Here is an 18,050-nt window from a genome sequence, read left to right as displayed (position 1 = left end):
GCTGTGCATAAGAAACTAGAAATGGTCTAAAGCAACTTTTTCTACCCTGTCTTTATGCAATAGATAATTACAGACCTCATCTGTTGCATGGGACAGACCACAGTAACTTTTGAGGTCATATCTTCAAATATCATCCTCAATGGCAAGTGAAAGCTTTTGATTTCTAATAGACTGCTAATGTAGAGCCTCACATTCACATCGTGTAAGCCTCTGCAGAATCTCATTTTGAGGGGCCTGTCATTACCTTAGAATAATAGAATAGAATTAACCAGGTTGGAAGAGACCTTCGAGATCGAGTCCAACCTATCATCCAACACTATCTAATCAACTAAATCATGGCACCAAGCACCCCATCCAGTCTCTTGCTAAACACCTCCAGTGATGGTGACTCCACCACCTCCCTGGGCAGCACATTCCAATGGCCAATCTCTCTTTCTGGGAAGAACTTCTTCCTAACATCCAGCCTAAACCTCCCCTGGTGCAGCTTGAGACTCTGTCCTCTCTCTTTTGGTGCTGGTTGCCTGGGAGAAGAGAACAACCCCCAACTGGCTACAGCCTCCCTTCAGAGAGTTGTAGAGAGCAGTAAGGTCTCCCCTGAGCCTCCTCTTCTCCAGGCTAAACAATCCCAGATTCCTCAGCCTCTCCTCATAGGGCTGTGCTCCAAACACCTCCCCAGCTTTCCTGGAATGTGCCCAAAGAAGGGCAACAACTCAACATCTTTCCTAAACTGAGGGGCCCAGAGCTGGACACAGGACTCAAGGTGTGGCCTAACCAATGCTGACTACAGGGCACAATGGCTTCCCTGCTCCTGCTGGCCATACTATTCTTGATGCAGGCCAGGATGCCATTGGCTGCCTTGGCCACTTGGGCACACTGCTGGCTCATGTCCAGCCTACTATCAACCAGTACCCCCAGGTCCCTTTCCCCTGGCCGTTCTGCGGCCACTCTGACCCCAGCCTGTAGCACTGCCTGGCGTTGTTGTGGCCAGTGTGTAGAACCTGGCACTTAGATGTGTTCAATCTCATGCCCTTGGACTCTGCCCATCTGTCCAGCCTGTCAAGGTCCCTCTGATGGTTGGGATTGAGATTGATCCAGTGGTTGTGAACTGCTTCATGGATTGGGTTTGGTTTTATGAGTGCTGTCACTGCATATACTCCTTGGTTAAACTATTCACATTCTCCTTTCAGCACTGGAGGGGCAAAATTTTCCTATTCCTGCTTTTTGTTCTGTTAGCTATTGAATAAGTAGTGGTTACATCAAATTACTGCTTTGTTAATGAAAAAAAGGTTAAAAGCAATGATTTATGAAGATCTTCATGGGTCATTCATATTTCATGTCAGGGAGCATTCAGACAGAGCTAAAAGAGCAGAACACAGGAAAAAATGCTGAAAGTTCATACTTAAAGTTCTAGGAGAGATCCTTAAATGTGGCCATTTGTAACAGTGATGCTATGTAACCACTTCAATTACACCAATTAGCGCTCCAAGGGCTTCTTTTTCATTCCATAAACCTTGGGATTAAGGCTTTCTTTTGTTGTTTGTTTTCCTCACACTGCTGACTTAACCTGCTTTCTGCTGCTCATATTTACCATTTTGTTCCTCATATCCCTTTCCTGGTACATCAGATTAATGCTGTGGCCCTATGAAGAGAACCTGAGACAGCTGGAGGTGTTTAGTCTTGAGAAGACTGAGAGGGGATCTGATCAATGTCTATCAATATCTGAGGGGTGGGTGTCCAGTGGAGACAGCCAAGCTCTTTTAAGTGATGCCCAGTACTAAGACAAGAAACAGCAGTTACAAGCTTGAACACAGAAGATTTCACATGAGGAGAAGCTCCTTTACAGTGTGGGTGATAGAGCACTGGAACAGGCTCCCCAGAGAAGGTTTGGAGTCTCCTTCTCTGGACACATTCAAAACCTGCCTGGATGCATTCCTGTGTGGACTACCCTAAGTGATCCTGCTTTGGTAGGGGGGTTGGATGGGTCCTCTTGAAGTCCTTTCCAGCATCTAATGTACTCTGATACTGAGACCTGTATCATGCATAACCCCAGGCATGACCAGCTTTCTGTGTGTATTCATACTGCTGCTGAGCTGTAGAGTTTGGATGCTGTTGTTCCCTGTGCCATGGCCTACTTAACGTAGGTGAAGTGCAGCAAGTTCAGTTTAAAATGCAGACAGCAGGAAGTGGTTGTGCTCCTGCCCAGGGATTTTTGCATTGTAGGATTTGAAACTTTAGAAATTGTGGTCTGCATTGAGGCCTATCTCATGTTAGGTGGGCTCTGAACCTGAATCTTTGATTCTTGTTTTTTCAATTAAAGTTATGTACCAGTTGTACCACAGAGGAGTCTGACTTTTCACTTCTCCCCCACATTGTCTAAAGTACCTCTCAGGGATGCCAGGCTCCTGTCCTCCTGTAGAGGTAGGAATGCTGGGATCATAATTTGAGAATAGGACCTACCCCTTAAAAGAGAAAGGGAGGTGGATGAATCTGCTCTTACATTAGTATCATAGAATCAATAATGTTGGAAAAGACCTCAGAGATCATCAAGTCCAACCTGTCACCCAACACCTCATGACTACTAAACCATGGCTTCAAATGCCATGGCCAATCCCTTTTTGAACACTTCCAGGCATGGTGACTCCACCACCTCCCTGGGCAGCACATTCCAATGCCTAACAATTCTCTCTGTGAAGAACTTTCTCCTCACCTCCAGCCTAAACCTCCTCTAGCACAGCATGAGACTGTATCCTCTTGTCCTGGTGCTGGTTGCCTGGGAGAAGAGACCAACCCCCACCTCTCTAGTTGTAGACAGCAATAAGGTCACCCCTAAACCTCCTCCAGGCTAAGCAACCCCAGCTCCCTCAGCCTCTCCAAACCCCTCCCCACTTTTGTTGCCCTTCTCTGGGCACCTTCCAGCAACTCAACATCTTTCCTAACCTGAGGGGCCCAGAACTGGACACAAGACTCAAGGTGTGGCCTAACCAGTGCTGAGTGCAGGGCAGAATGACCTCCCTGCTCCTGCTGGCTGCACTATTCCTGATGCAGGCCAGGATGCCATTGGCCTTCTTGGCTACCTGGGCACACTGCTGGCTCATGTTCAGCCAGCTGTCAATCAGTAATGATAAGGTTGAAAAGAGAGGAGGTAGTTGAGGAGCACAACTTGTATCCAGCAGTGGTGATGAGACACTGGATTAGGTTCACACACACTTAGCTTAGTTGTAAAGCATCCCAAAATTGTGCTGGCGTTGAGTGCATAATTAATTGAGGAGTAATGAACAAGTGATCGTGCACTCATCACTCCCCCTTATTCAGCTACTGAGAAACTGCTGCTGGTAAAATGTCTTTTACATTCATCACAGCTAAATCATAATTCCTCTATCAAAGGTCACAAACTGAAACGCATGAGAGGTTATAGACCTCTGCTAACTGGCATGAGGTAATTCCATTGTCTTTGCAGTGAATAGGCTTGGAAGGTGAGAACATAGACTGCTTGCTACTGTGAAGTCAATCAAAGTAATGAAATTTAGCATTATGAGGCATCAAAAACTTCAGTGTGCTTTATCCCTCTGTTTTCCAGCTTCTAGCAGTCCTAATTCGCTATGCAATCTCGTTCCAGTAATTAACCACCCAAAAAAATTCTGTTTGCTTTGCATTCACTGGTTGAACAAACAGCAATTTTGGCTGCCTTTTGACTCCCATTTTTAGGTTTTAATAGTTGCTAATTTCAGGGGGCTTCCCCTTCCCAAAATACTCATAAACATGTTGTAACATTCCACAAGATGCTAAAAGACAGCGAGCTCGTTCATGAGGTCTGGTCACCTGGAGCCCAGCCTGGCTATGTGGTGGTAAACATAAATATTGAGTGTAGCAATTCATGTTCCTGTAAGAAAGTCCAATGAAATGTCAGCTGTGGAAGAGTCAGTGCAAAGCAGCATCTAAAATGAAAAGCTTACATACACATACAGAATGGTGGAATGGTCTGGGTTGGAAGGAACCTCTGGAAGTCATCCAATCCAACCCCCTCTGCAGCAAGTACGAGCATCCTCAACTAGATCAGGCTGCCCAGAACCCTGTCAAGCCTCACCTCCATCATGAGGTGTTGGGTGATGGGTTGGACTTGATGACCTTTGAGGTCTTTTTCAACCTTGTTAATTCTATGATCTCCAGGGATGGGGTCCCAACTACCTCCCTGGGCAACCTGTTCCAGTGTTCCACCACTCTCATGGTAAAGAACTTGTTCCTAACATCCAGTCTACATCTACTCTTCTCTGTTTTGAAGCCATTGCCCCTCATCCTAACACTACAGGCTCTCTACATCCTAAAACAGCGTTCTTAAATGGGAGCTGGGATTGTTTAGCCTGGAGAAGAGGAGGCTCAGGGGTGACCTCATTGCCCTCTACAACTACCTGAAAGATGGTTGTGGCCAGGAAGGGGTTGGTCTTTTCTCCCAGGCAACCAGCACCAGAACAAGGGGACACAGTCTCAAGCTGCACCAGGGGAAGTTTAGACTCGAGATGAGGAGAAAGTTCTTCACAGAAAGAGTTGTTAGCCATTGGAATGTGCTGCCCAGGGAGGTGGTGGAGTCACCATCCCTGGAGGTGTTCAAGAGGGGATTGGATGTGGCACTTGGTGCCATTGTCTAGTCATGAGGTCTGTGGTGACAGGTTGGACTTGATGATCTTTGAGGTCTCTTCCAACCTTTGTGATTCTGTAATATAATAACCTACTACCTTCTGTCACCTTACAGCTTCTGTTTGTTGGAGGCAATATAGTTTCAGTGTAGCTCGTTAATAAAGATTCATCAGAAATGCTTTTTCTCCGCGTCATCATTGAACTGATATCACAGAATCACAGAATATTAGGGGTTGGAAGGGACTTCCAGAGATCATCAAGTTCAACCCCCATACCAAAGCAGCATCACCTAGGGCAGGCCACACCGGAATGCATCCAGACTGGTTTTGAAAGTTTCTGGAGAAGGAGATTCCACCGCCTCCCTGGGCAGCCTTTTCCCTGGCTCTGTCACTATCGTGTTTCTCTGCATGTTGAGCTGGAACCTCCTGTGTTCCAGCTTGTACCTTTTGTTCCTTGTCCTGTCACTAGGCACCACCAAAAGAGCCTGGCACCTTCATCTTGACACCCACCCCTCAGATATTTAAAGGCACTGAGGAACAGTGAGAAAGAAGAAGGCAGCCATGCTGCCTGCTATACTGAATTAAAACCATAAGAAAAGGCATCATGCCCTTCAAATTAAATTTGACTTTTAAAAACCCTTTAGCAAAAAGTGATAAAACTTAGGCAATGAAAGAGACTTCCAGTTGTGCTTCTAAAATGCCCTGTAGTGGAGTTAGTACTTTTGAACTAAGTGATTGTCATTGATGTAATGCTCTCATCCTCTTACGAGTTTCATGTGTGGGGAGGGAATATTGGTAGAAATTTTAGCTCCAAATTAAAGTTTACTGCATGAATACAATTAGTGAGGTGGTTGAAAATTGACTGCTACTCATCTGTGGGTGTTTTCCTGTGATACATTTTTTTTACCCCCCTCATATTTCTCAGAATTTTTATTTCTTTGAGTACAGTACAAATGCAGCCAGCTAAATCGCCTTAAATACTTAACAAACATGAAATTCATTCTGAAAAGAGCTACCTCCTGGAAATGTTTTTGCATTTAAACAGGAAATTGCTCCCATGTTTGACTAGGCTGCCCATTATCTGTTCTGAACTCCAGTTGGCCTTATTACTTGGGGGTACTTGGGGTTTATTACCTGGGGATACTGGTCAATAGTAGTCTGAACATGAGCCAGCAGTGTGCCCAGATGGCCAAGAGGGCCAATGGCATCCTGGCCTGGATCAGGAATAGTGTGGCCAGCAGGAGCAGGGAGGTCATTCTGCTCCTGTACTCGGCACTGGTTAGGCCACACCTTGAGTCCTGTGTCCAGTTCTGTGACCCTCAGTTTAGGAAAGATGTTGAGCTGCTGGATCATGTCCAGAGAAGGATAAGAAAGCTGGGGAGGGGTTTGGAGCACAGCCCTGTGAGGAGAGGCTGAGGGAGCTGGGGTTGCTTAGCTTGGAGAAGAGGATGCTCAGGGGAGACCTTATTGCTCTCTACACCTACCTGAAGGGAGGTTGTAAATAGGTGGGAGTTGATCTCTTCTCCCAGGCAACCAGCACCAGAACAAGAGGACACCGTCTCAAGCTGTGCCAGGGGAGGTTTAGGCTGGTTGTTAGGAAGAAATTCTTCCCAGAAAGAGAGATTGGCCATTGCAATGTGCTGCCCAGGGAGGTGGTGGAGACACCATCACTTGGAGGTGTTCAGGAAGAGACTGGATGGGGTGCTTGGAGCCATGGCTTAGTTGATTAGATGGTGTTGGGTGATAGGTTGGACTTGATGATTTCAAAGGTCTTTTCCAACCTGGTTAATTCAATTCTATTCTATTCTACTTTATTTACTTACCATTTACTACTTTATATATATATATAAATGAACAGCCTCAACTGTGGTGTGTGTTCTAATGATACCCCATTTGTGAAGCTGAGAGAAAAAAAGAATGGATCTATTAATCACACCTTGCAGGACATGCTGAGTAAAACAGAGTTCTCCTCTTTTTCAGATCTGGTTTGCTTTTGTCAATGGCTTCTCTGGACAAATCCTTTTTGAAAGATGGTGTATAGGGCTCTACAACGTGGTAAGATGATTTCTGTGATTTCAGTTACTAATGCATCACAATCATGAAAGCTTCTTGAGGAAGCACTTTTAAAGCATGTCCTGAGCTCCAAAGTTTTGTAGTGTGTTTTTTTTTTGGCTTTCTGTGTGTTTGGATTTTTATGTTGTTGTTTGCTTGCTTGTTTATTTGTTTGTTTATATCTGTTTACTAGATGTTTACAGCAATGCCTCCACTAACTCTTGGAATATTTGAGAGATCCTGTCGCAAAGAAAACATGCTGAAATACCCAGAGCTGTACAAGACTTCACAGAATGCACTGGACTTTAATACTAAGGTGGGTAAACAAAACCAAAGGTAATTAAAGCAGAACTTAGAATTTAAACTGTGCTGCTCATACTTAAAAGTTAAGAGAATTTTTCGCTACTACTGTTCCTGGGAAGGGTACAAATAATATTTATGCATTTTTAGCAAGTACAAAAGTGGACAGCAAGCATTTTTTTTATTCTGTTGTATTTTATTCTATTCTGGTTTATTCCACTCTACTCTATTTCAATATTTTCTACTTTATTTCTCTTCTCTCTCTTTTCTCTCTCTCCTCCTTTGCCTCTTCTCTCACTCTTCTCTTGCGTCTTCTCTTCTCTTCTCTCTTCTCTTCTCCTCTCCTCTCCTCTCCTCTCCTCTCCTCTCCGAACCTCTCCGAACCTCTCCTCTCCTCTCCGAACCTCTCCTCTCCGAACCTCTCCGAACCTCTCCTCTCCGAACCTCTCCTCTCCGAACCTCTCCTCTCCGAACCTCTCCTCTCCTCTCCGAACCTCTCCTCTCCTCTTTTCTCTTCTCTTCTTCTTCTCTTCTCCTCTCTTCTCTCTTCTCTTCTTCTCTCTTCTCTTCTTCTCTCTTCTCTTCTTCTCTCTTCTCTTCTTCTCTCTTCTCTTCTTCTCTCTTCTCTTCTTCTCTCTTCTCTTCTTCTCTCTTCTCTTCTTCTCTCTTCTTCTCTCTCTCTTCTTCTCTCTTCTCTTCTTCTCTCTTCTCTTCTTCTCTCTTCTCTTCTCCTCTCTTCTCTCTTCTCTTCTTCTCTCTTCTTTTCTTCTCTCTTCTCTTCTTCTCTCTTCTCTTCTTCTCTCTTCTCTTCTTCTCTCTTCTCTTCTTCTCTCTTCTTCTCTCTCTCTTCTTCTCTCTTCTCTTCTTCTCTCTTCTCTTCTTCTCTCTTCTCTTCTTCTCTCTTCTCTCCGAACCTCTCCACTCCGAACCTCTCCTCTCCGAACCTCTCTGAACCTCTCCTCTCTGTACCTCTCCTCTCCTCTCTGTACCTCTCCTCTCCTCTCTGAACCTCTCCTCTCTGAACCTCTTGTCTCCTCTTTTCTCTCTTTTCTCTTTCCTCTCTCCTCTCTCCTCTTCTCTCTCTATTCTATTCTATTCTACTCCATTTCAATCTTTTATTTTGATTCTATTTTATTCTATTTTTATTTTATACTCTTTAATTTTTTACCTTTTTTTTTCATTCTATTTATTTCCTTTTGCTTACTTTTTTGGTTTTTTTTAAACTTGATATTATTATTTCTTTTATTTTTATTTTATTTTATTTCCAGGCCTGATCTTATTTCTCTGCAATTAATAAAGCTGTCTTCTATAGGCAGAAGTGATTAGTCCACTCTGACTCCGGGCTGTATGTATTCCTACTGTTATATGGAAATGGATTACTGAAGCCTGTGGAGAAGTGCTGCAGAGGACAATAAGACCTGTCATTAGATGTGTAGAGGGAGGAACTTGGTACTATTCTTTGTTCAGTTTGGACTTGTGATGGTTTTTGTTTATGGTTCAATTTTGAGTTTTGGCAAAAAAAAAAACACCACACCCCACCAAACTTGCAGACAGTGAAGAATGTGTCAGGGTGGATCAAAAGAAGTCTGAGTTTCGGAGTAAAATGTGTGCAATTCGTTTTGGAGGAGCAATTAGAGGACTCTAGTATATAATAAACACACACCAGTTCCACAATTCAATCATCTCTTAATAAAATTAAGTCAAGCTTCTCCCTGAACCCCCAAGTTCACGAATGCACAGTGTTTAGAAGAGTTCCTTCTGATGTTATTGGCTATTTCTAAATCTTAACTGGGATGTTTCAAGTAGTGTTGAACTTGAGGACGTTTTCAGGCTGTCAGTGGATTAACAAAGCCTACATGTGGTGGTCTGTAGTGGCTGCGTGGAGGCGATGCAGCATACTTAGCTGTCATGGCTGTGCCACTGGAGTACCACGAGCTAAACAGAATTACAGATGAGATTTTTCTCCTCTTCCACTTCATCCCTTCACCCAGAAAGTCAGACCTCAGAGTTTTAAGGAAACTAGGGACCAGAGTTTCTTGGGTCACTGTGAATGCTTTACAAATATCAGACCTCTCGTGGTCCCCTAACACAGGCACGTTTGTGTTAGTTTTAGTAAGTAATGTGTTAGTTTTAGTAAGTAATGCAAACAGTGAGTTACAATCTCTGATGGTTTTCTGCCTTTAAGGAAGCCTGTGGTATTTTTATGATTGCACAGATGTATTGTTGACTTCATTGGACATTCTGCTTGGCTGTTCCCATACGGTGTTTGCTACGAGTAAATGTCTGCAGATTCCCACCTAGATGAGTTGAATAGTTGGTGTTGTTAAAGATTTGGAAACATTACTGCCCTGAATGTTGATGCAGATGTTTGTTATGGTAAAAGGGATCAAAGGTTGTGAGGTCGTGACAGAGGTTAAAGGATTAGCATGTGACAATAAGAATTGGTCAGGAAAATGGAAAAGTAGAACTAATTTTTCTTGCACCCACCTGTGCTTTCTGTCAAATAAAAAACTCGTGGTAATGGCATAGCAAGAAGGAGAGACAAAGGTTAATGAGCAGCACAAGTTCAACTGTGCAAAGTATTGGAGTGTCAATTGGATCATACAGCCTAGTGTAGTTGTATCATCTCACAAAGGACTTGGAGACATTGTGGAAAATGTTGTGAGGCAGGCAACTTAATTTCAATTGTTTGAGCACCTTAACGTTCTTAATACTCATCAGTTAGTTACAATAAAACCTATGATTGTCAAAAACACTCTAAATGGGGGGAAAAAAACCACCATGCTCGCTGTCCTGAAAGAAATGGGTCAGAGATTTTTGATTAAGTCTTTTTCTGCCTTTGTACAGTGCATTGTGGAAGGCATCAAGAGGTTGTTTATTCTTAAACTTAATGGAGTCCTTTTCAGAAAGCATCTTTTACAAATGAAGAACCAAGTCTGAAAGCAAACTTGGAGTGATTGAGCAAAGACATCAAAGGAGGTTTAATGCGAATCTGTGCGCTTGGAGCAGGGAGCATCTGAGGAAGATGCTTTCATTTGTCCTTCCTAAATTCCTTTGTGTGTGGAAATACGTAGGCATGTGTATACAAACCTCAGGTCCTGAGTGTGTTCTGCTTCTACAAATTCCTCATTACACAGAATGTGAATTATGAGAGCTGCAGCCCTCTCTTCATTCCCCGCTTGGAGAATGCAGCAATTGTTCCAGTTGTCTGCTTTCGTTTAATTCTTTCTGATGATATTCCCATATGTGTACATTTTAATTTCCCTTCTGATTTGAAATTAGAAGGAAGAGATAATCCACACCATTATTTTATTATTTTTTGGGGGGGGGGGGGTTTGGTATTTTTCTCCTCCAAACATAAAAATAAGCAACTGACCCATGAAGAGCTACGAGGCAGAAAGTGCCTGTCAGTTATATTGCTTCACAGTGGTGGCCTGACAGAAACACAGTTTGTGCATCTAACACACAGATAAAAAGGAAGGTCAGGGTTCACAGAGCTAGTTTATTGCAAATGGTTCTCATGGATTTTGTGTTTTCTCTTAGGTTTTCTGGGTTCATTGTTTAAATGGCCTCTTCCACTCATTCATTCTGTTTTGGTTTCCACTCAAAGCCCTCCAGCATGGTAAGTGTTAGGAAGAATAAAAATGCTGAAAGGTGCAAAATACCTAAATATCCATTTTTAGTATTTCTTTTTCTTTTTCTTTCTTTGAATTGTTCTTGGGGAAGCTTTATAAATGCTAACAATTTTGTGTGGTTAAATTTCAAGATGTCCTTTCTAGAACTGGAACACCTTGATGCTGTATATTTAAGATGGTTTATGTCAAGATCTGTTTAAAAGTAGGAGCACTATGATGTGCATGTGGCTAAAGCTGCAGAAACATGTTGTGAGCAAACTGAAATGAGGCTGAGAAAAAGAGATTGCCATTTATTTATGCTTATTTGCTGAATGTGTTACACTAGCATGGTAAATACCTTTAAGATCCTAAATCACTGGTGTGGCCCTTTGCATTGTCTCTTACATGTTGTAAGCTTAGAGGGATGGTGTGCATACTTTCTCTGCTGTTACTTCAGGTGCACACTGCCTCACTAGTTTCTATCTCTCTGGGTAGGCTTTTCACAGAGCAAACTGGGACAATGTTGGTCAGCTCAGTCCTGTCAATCTTCTAGTTCAGCTGCTGTGTGTGCTCCTAAGTTGGGAGAAGGAAGTGGGACACTTGGGAAGAAAGCTGTATTAATTAAAGGACACTTGAAAGCACTGCTTCACATTTGTGGGAGAGTTTGTGTATGTGAGAACTCTCAGAGGGGCGAGGGTTTGTTCTGCTTCCACTTTGTGGGAAAGGAGGGGGGAAAAGTGTGTACCCTGGAGCTTTTCTGTATGATTAGTAGTCTCCTCAGATTTCTACAGGCAGATGATCTGCCCTGGCACAGAGAAAAGAAATAATTTCATGGACATTTTGGAGCTATTGAGATAGGGAAATGGTCACAGCTGCTTGTGCCTGAAAAGGTTGAGGGGAAAACTTCTTGCAGAATATTTTATACTCTGTGACTTCTGATGAGTAAAGGGAAGTAGGTAGTCACCTGTTTCCTCTAGAAAGCCAGTGGATGTGAGTTAAGCAGCATCAATTTGTACTGGACAGGTTTAAACAGCCCAGGAGGAAAGAGGTTCCAAAATGTCCAGGTGTGCTCTAAAACCACACATCAAATCCAAATCAAAATCCATACTCAAGCTGCAGCAAATCCATGTGAGAGGTTTGTGCATTACGTGATGGGGAAGCATTTAACAGGGTGTATGTGATGATGCAGCATAGAGTTCATGTTTGAATGGCAAAGCTGAGGTACTGATGATCATGAAAATCTCTCTGAGCTCACAGTCATCCTTTTCTTTGTGCATTTTCTTCTATTCACTCTTGAGTCTCATTTGTCCACCTCTTTCTTGCCTGCAAGTAGAAAATTTCAGCCTGCATGCATTGTAGTAGAATCTACCAAGAAATATGCCATCAGAGAATAGGAATGGCTTTGTGAGGATTCAGTTTGCTCTCTAAGACCTAACCATTGTGCACTCTACAAAACTAGAGTCTTTGCATTCCATGTGCTGTGGGATGGATATGAAAAGTGACAAGTAGATAAATCTTCATAGAAGAGTCTCTGCTCTGGTGAGACCCCACCTGAAGTACTGTGTCCAGTTCTAGAGGCACTATTGCAGGAAGGATCTGGAGGTGCTGGAACATGTCCAGAGAAGGGCCATGAGGATGAGCTCCTCTCCTATGAGGACAGACTGAGGGAGTTGGGGCTGTTCAGTCTGGAGAAGAGAAGGTTCCAAGGAGAGCTTACTGTGGCCTTCCTGTATCTAAAGGGGGCTATAAGAAAGCTGGGGAGGGACTTTTGAGGGTGTTAGTTAGTGATAGGACTAGGGGGAAAGGAAAAAGACAGAAATGGGTATATTGAGATTGGATGTTAGGAAGTTCTTCCCCATGAGGTTGGGGAGTCACTGGAACAGGTTGCTCAGGGAGGTGGTGGAAGCCTCATCCCTGGAGGTTTTTGCAGCCAGGCTGGATGTGGCTGTGAGCAACCTGCTGTAGTGTGAGGTGTCCCTGCCCATGGCAGCAGGGTTGGAACTGGATGGTCCTTGAGGTCCCTTCCAACCCTAACAATTCTACAATTCTATGCAACTTTGTCAGTGTAACAGTAAATAACAGAAGCCAAAGTTAGGTGTAGAAGTAAACCCACCAACTGCTCCCTCTTTAAAATGAGCCATGGTCTCAGCTTTCTTTTCATGCTTCCAGAGCTCTTGTAGCCTTTTGTGGTGAGCTACTCTGTCGAGGGTGAAAGTTAAATCAGGAAAGTGCCAGGAATGCAACCAGTCCCGCTAGGGCTAAGGTGGCAGCCTTTGTGAGCTCCTCATCTTGGAACAGGAGAGGGCTAAGTGAAGGAGAACTCTTTGCAAGCATTTTGTTCTGATATTTTGTGTGAGCTTTCACCTGCTGTCTCTTCCAGAATAGCAATCAACAGATCTTTTCTTTTTCTTTTCTATTTCTTTTTGTCTGTGATAAACTGCCCTCACAGGTCCTGAAAAGCTTTTAGAAAGAAACACTCTTCATCCAAGCCTAAAATGAATTTCATTTCCAGCATGCTTAAGGGTGATACAAAGGCCGTGAAAACACTCAGCACAACTATAAAAACATACTTAATTAGCAGCATTCCCTACACTGTATGCTAGCTGAGTCCAGTGGAAAAATAACTGCTTCCCACTACAGCCCATTTTTGTCTGCTTGTCAACTTCCTCTGGCCAGCCCAACCTGAGGGGTTTTCAATCCATTCCCACCCCCCCAAAAAAAACAACCACCCCAAAATCAGTAAAAAGCTGACTCTCTAAGCTGTTTACATTTCTGTTGTAATAAATGTATTTCATCATTGTCTGAAGGCTGTATCTCTAATCCTAAGAGCCACTCCACCTGAATGATTACTGAATGCAATACTCCTCAGTTTGGTGAATGCTGTTACAAAGAGCTCCTGTTTCTAGTGTGATCCCTGATGTCACAAAAGTTTTCAAGGACTAAAAAATTGCAGAAGTCATAATCTCTAGCATTCAGTGCAGTTGAAGGTGAGATCTTTTTTGCCCAGGCAGCCAAGAGGGCCAATGGCATCCTGGCCTGCATCAGGAACAGTGTGGCCAGCAGGAGCAGGGAGGTCATTCTGCCCCTGTACACTGCACTGGTTAGGCCACACCTCGAGTACTGTGTCCAGTTCTGGGCCCCTCAGTTTAGGAAGGAGGTTGACTTGCTGGAACAAGTCCAGAGAAGAGCAACAAAGTTGGTGAGGGGTTTGGAACACAAGCCCTATGAGGAGAGGCTGAGGGAGCTGGAGTTGCTCAGCCTGGAGAAGAGGAGACTCAGGGGTGACCTTATCACTCTCTACAGCTACCTGAAGGGAGGTTGTAGACAGGCGGATGATGGTCTCTTCTCCCAGGCACCCAGTACCAGAACAAGAGGACACAGTCCCAGGCTGCGCCAGGGGAGGTTCAGGTTGGATGTTAGGAAGAAGTTCTATACAGAAAGAGTGATTGCCCATTGGAATGGGCTGCCTGGGGAGGTGGTGGAGTCGCCGTCATTGAAGGTGTTCAGAAGGAGACTTGATGGGGTGCTTGGTGCCATGGGTTAGTTGTTTGGGTGGGTTGGATTGGTTGATGGGTTGGACACGATGATCTTGAAGGTCTCTTCCAACCTGGTTTGGTTTATTCTAATAAAGGTTGGTTTACTCTAATCTGTTGTTACTGCCCTGCAGGAAGTGCTGCCATCTCTTTTGTACCAAAAAGAAGGTACTTTATTCATTTGTTTTTCATGTGCTCTATGGCCAGCCTGGTGCACTGGAAGGTGTCCCTGCCTGTGGCAGGGGAGTTGGAACTAGAAGGGCCCTCTCAAGCCAAACCATTCTATGATGTATAGTTCTATTGTGGGTATTTAATTGTTCTTATCTTTATCACTGTTTCCTTTTCCAGGTACCGTGTTTGGCAATGGTAAAACTTCAGATTACCTGCTCCTGGGGAACACTGTATACACAGTAAGTCTTCCTACAGCTAGCTGGTGCTCTATCAACTGACTGTTTATATTGGCTCCGTCTTTAACTCTTGAAGAGATGTGGGTTTATTATTATTTATAATTCTCTGCATGGAAGACTTGATTCATTGTGGTGCCTTAAAGAATAAGAAATGGCTCCTGAATGACCCTCTCAGAAGCTTTGAAGGGCATTTTGCATTCTGATTCCAGTTTTTAAAGCAAAGCCATTTGATAAAGATGCAGAAGATACATCTGTCCTTTACTGGAAGCTGTCTATTCATTTAAATAATGGGAATTGTAATTCCCTAATTAGCATGCTGACAGAACAGCAGGACTCTACAATCACAGAATCCTAGCCTCCACAACATTTGTGATCACTGCAGCCAAGGCTATGGCTAATCAAGATATTAATGTAAGATGAGTTTCCACACTGGAGAAATCCCAAGCTGTTGGATATGGAACTGCTTTGTGGAGTTGTGAAGATAAAATCTTCTTTTTCTTCCCTTCAATTATCTTTGAAGGATAGAGCCACATGGAACCAGGGATAGTGAGGTGTCTCTTCAGAGATAGTATCATTGAATCAATATGGTTGGAAAAGACCTCAAGGATCATCAAATATAAATGGCATCCTGGCCTGCATCAGGAATAGTGTGGCCAGCAGGAGCAGGAAAGTCATTGTGCCTCTGTACTCAGCACTGGTTAGGCCACATCTTGAGTCCTGTGTCCAGTTCTGGGCTTCTCAATTTAAGAAGGACATCGAGACACTTGAACGTGTCCAGAGAAGGGCAACGAGGCTGGGGAGAGGCCTCGAGCACAGCCCTCTGAGGAGAGGCTGAGGGAGCTGGGATTGTTTAGCCTGGAGAAGAGGAGGCTCAGGGCTGACCTTATTGCTCTCTACAACTACCTGAAGGGAAGTTGTAGCCAGGTGGGGATTGGTCTCTTCTCCCAGGCAACCACCACCAGAACAAGAGGACACAGTCTCAAGCTGTGCCTGGGGAAGTTTAGGCTTGAGGTGAGGAGAAAGTTTTTCACAGAGAGAGTTGTTAGCCATTGGAATGTGCTGCCTAGGGAGGTGGTGGAGTCACCATCCCTGGAGGTGTTCAAAAAGGGATTGGCCGTGGCACTTGAAGCCATGGTTTAGTAGTCATGAGGTCTTAGGTGACAGGTTGGACTTGATGATCTTTGAGGTCTTTTCCAACCTTATTGATTCTATGATTCTATGAAATCAAAGTGCCAGAATTACACCTGACCCACACCTGACAGTGACCTTGTTACTCTCAGAGATATTAATCATTACCATGTGGAGTTTTGTTCTTTTATCTCCTAGAATAAATTAATGAAGCTGAAGAGGTGCTCTTCACTTGCTAGGTATCAGTATTACCCAACAGATGAGGGTTTTCCAAGCTCTCTCTTAGAAGCAAGATGAGGCTTGTGCTGTTTTTCAGCATTAGGAAATTAATTATTTTGAAACCTCCTGTTGTTGGCAGATACAGGAAAGAAATTAGTTCTTCTATCAAGAGAAGGGGGCTGTAAAACAAACACATACTCACATCAAACTTGATTTCCTTAGGGACTAGGACAGCATTAAAACTGAAATTAAAGTATTCCAAGGTACATTGCAGTCCTTTGAGAATGTAGCTACTCTCAACATCTCCTGTGTGGGAGAGACCATTTTGTCTAGCATTTTCTGGTTGGCTAACCAGAAAGGTTACAGAGCGCAAAGGGCTGAATAAGCACAGCCCATTCTGTGCATTTCCTACTGCTGTGGCAGTTAAAATATTTCCTCTGGTAGTCAGTGCATTCTTAGAGGAGCAATGAAAAATTGTTTGCACATTGTCTTAAAATGTGTTTGCCCTGCACATCTCTATCCCTGTTGCAAAAGGCAAGCACAGCGTGTTTTTGTCAGCAGTGGTCACATAGGACCATGCAGTATATCATATGATGAACTGTTCTGTGGATGGAAGAATCCTGGGTGGGTGCTTTCCATGCAAGTCTTATTAAAATGAAGATGTAAGGTCACACTCACTGTCATGGCTCAGTCCTGACAGAAGTAGTTCAACTGACATAGATCTATTTGTATTATGAGTTTGCAACACCTAGCAGTGCTTAGGAGTCAGTCATTTATCTGAATGCCACTGCTCTCCCTAATATTGATAAATATTTCATGGGTGTCTGCCAAACCACCTTTTGTTCTAACTGAAACAGCTTCTTCTTGGGAAGAGAACCTCTGCACTCAGTTTTCACCCTACCTACAAATTTCCCATTCTTTACTGTACGTGGAAGTTGCAGCCTTGCTCAGTTCAGCAGAAGTGATGTTGTGAATTGTATGCACGTATACATGAGTTGCACAGCTTCACCCTATACACTGCACTGGTTAGACCACACCTCGAGTACTGTGTCCAGTTCTGGGCTCCTCAGTTTAGGAAGGAGGTTGACTTGCTGGAGTGTGTCCAGAGAAGGGCAACAAAGTTGGTGAGGGGTTTGGAACACAAGCCCTGTGAGGAGAGGCTGAGGGAGCTGGGATTGCTTAGCCTGGAGAAGAGGAGACTCAGGGGTGACCTTATTGCTCTCTACAACTACCATAAGGGGGGTTGTAGACAGGCAGAGGTTGGTCTTTTCTCCCAGGCAACCAGTATCAGAACGAGAGGACACAGTCTCAGGCTGCACCAGGGGAGGTTTAGGCTGGAGGTTAGGAGGAAGTTTTACACAGAGAGAGTGATTGCCCACCGGAATGGGCTGCCCAAGGAGATGCTGGAGTCACCATCACTGGAGGTGTTCAGGAGGAGACTTGATAGGGTGCTTGGTTGCATGGTTTAGTTGATTAGATGGTGTTGGATGATAGGTTGGACACGATGATCTTGAAGGTCTCTTCCAGTTTGGTCTGGTCTGGTCCATTCTGTTCTATTCTATTCTATGCCAAGTTTTCTGATGGCATCTCCTTTTCCTTGATTGCTCTCCAAGTGTCCTTTGTATTGGCTTTCATTTTGTAGAGTGAAATGGCTTGGGACACTTGTTAAACCAAATTATTCAACATTTCTTTCCTGAAGCAATCTCAGAACTTCATCCTACCCTCTGCTCTGTGCTTCTTGCCAAAAGCCATGCCTGGTACCAAGAGAAAATGATTTACACCTGCTGTACTGAGAGTTTACTGGATACAGCAGGTCCCATGGAACCGAGGGCTCAAAAACTGCTGTCATTTAGATTGCCACGCGTCAGCTGACAGATGAGTCTTGAAATCTTACAGTGTTGCAGAACACCTGAGCAGAAAGCACATAAACACATAAAGCAGAGATGCTTGATGAACACATAAAGCCAAACCTGTGATGTGTGTTCACACATGAGCTAGAAACCATAACTATTTCTTTGCTGAACAGACAACTTGTTTGTGTCAATTTCAAATCAGGGAGATAAACAGTTTTCCTGAATCAACTGGTCCTTGCTGTGGGATTGCAAACTTCCTACTACTGATCTCTAAAGTAAAATGAAGCATGTCCTACAGGACAATGGCATGATG

The 18,050-nt window shown here is 43.8% G+C and overlaps 1 protein-coding gene across 7 annotated transcripts in view; it reads left to right on the top strand.

The window, feature by feature from the left end:
- Positions 1-18,050, top strand: part of ATP8A1 (ATPase phospholipid transporting 8A1) — a 154,605-nt gene that overhangs the window by 112,330 nt on the left and 24,225 nt on the right. For all 7 annotated transcript variants that reach the window (XM_068137620.1, XM_068137617.1, XM_068137618.1 and 4 more), the window contains 4 exons: positions 6,612-6,686; positions 6,877-6,999; positions 10,527-10,605; positions 14,479-14,540. In XM_068137620.1, the coding sequence (XP_067993721.1) occupies positions 6,612-6,686; positions 6,877-6,999; positions 10,527-10,605; positions 14,479-14,540 (339 nt within the window). The remainder of the gene's footprint in view (positions 1-6,611; positions 6,687-6,876; positions 7,000-10,526; positions 10,606-14,478; positions 14,541-18,050) is intronic.

This window comes from Melanerpes formicivorus, unplaced genomic scaffold, assembly GCF_026170545.1.
Source record: "Melanerpes formicivorus ecotype bairdi unplaced genomic scaffold, bMelFor1.0.p_v2 SCAF_4, whole genome shotgun sequence".
Taxonomy (NCBI): domain Eukaryota; kingdom Metazoa; phylum Chordata; class Aves; order Piciformes; family Picidae; genus Melanerpes; species Melanerpes formicivorus.
Note: the sequence above shows the minus strand (reverse complement) of the source record. Positions and strands in the feature narration are given on the sequence as shown.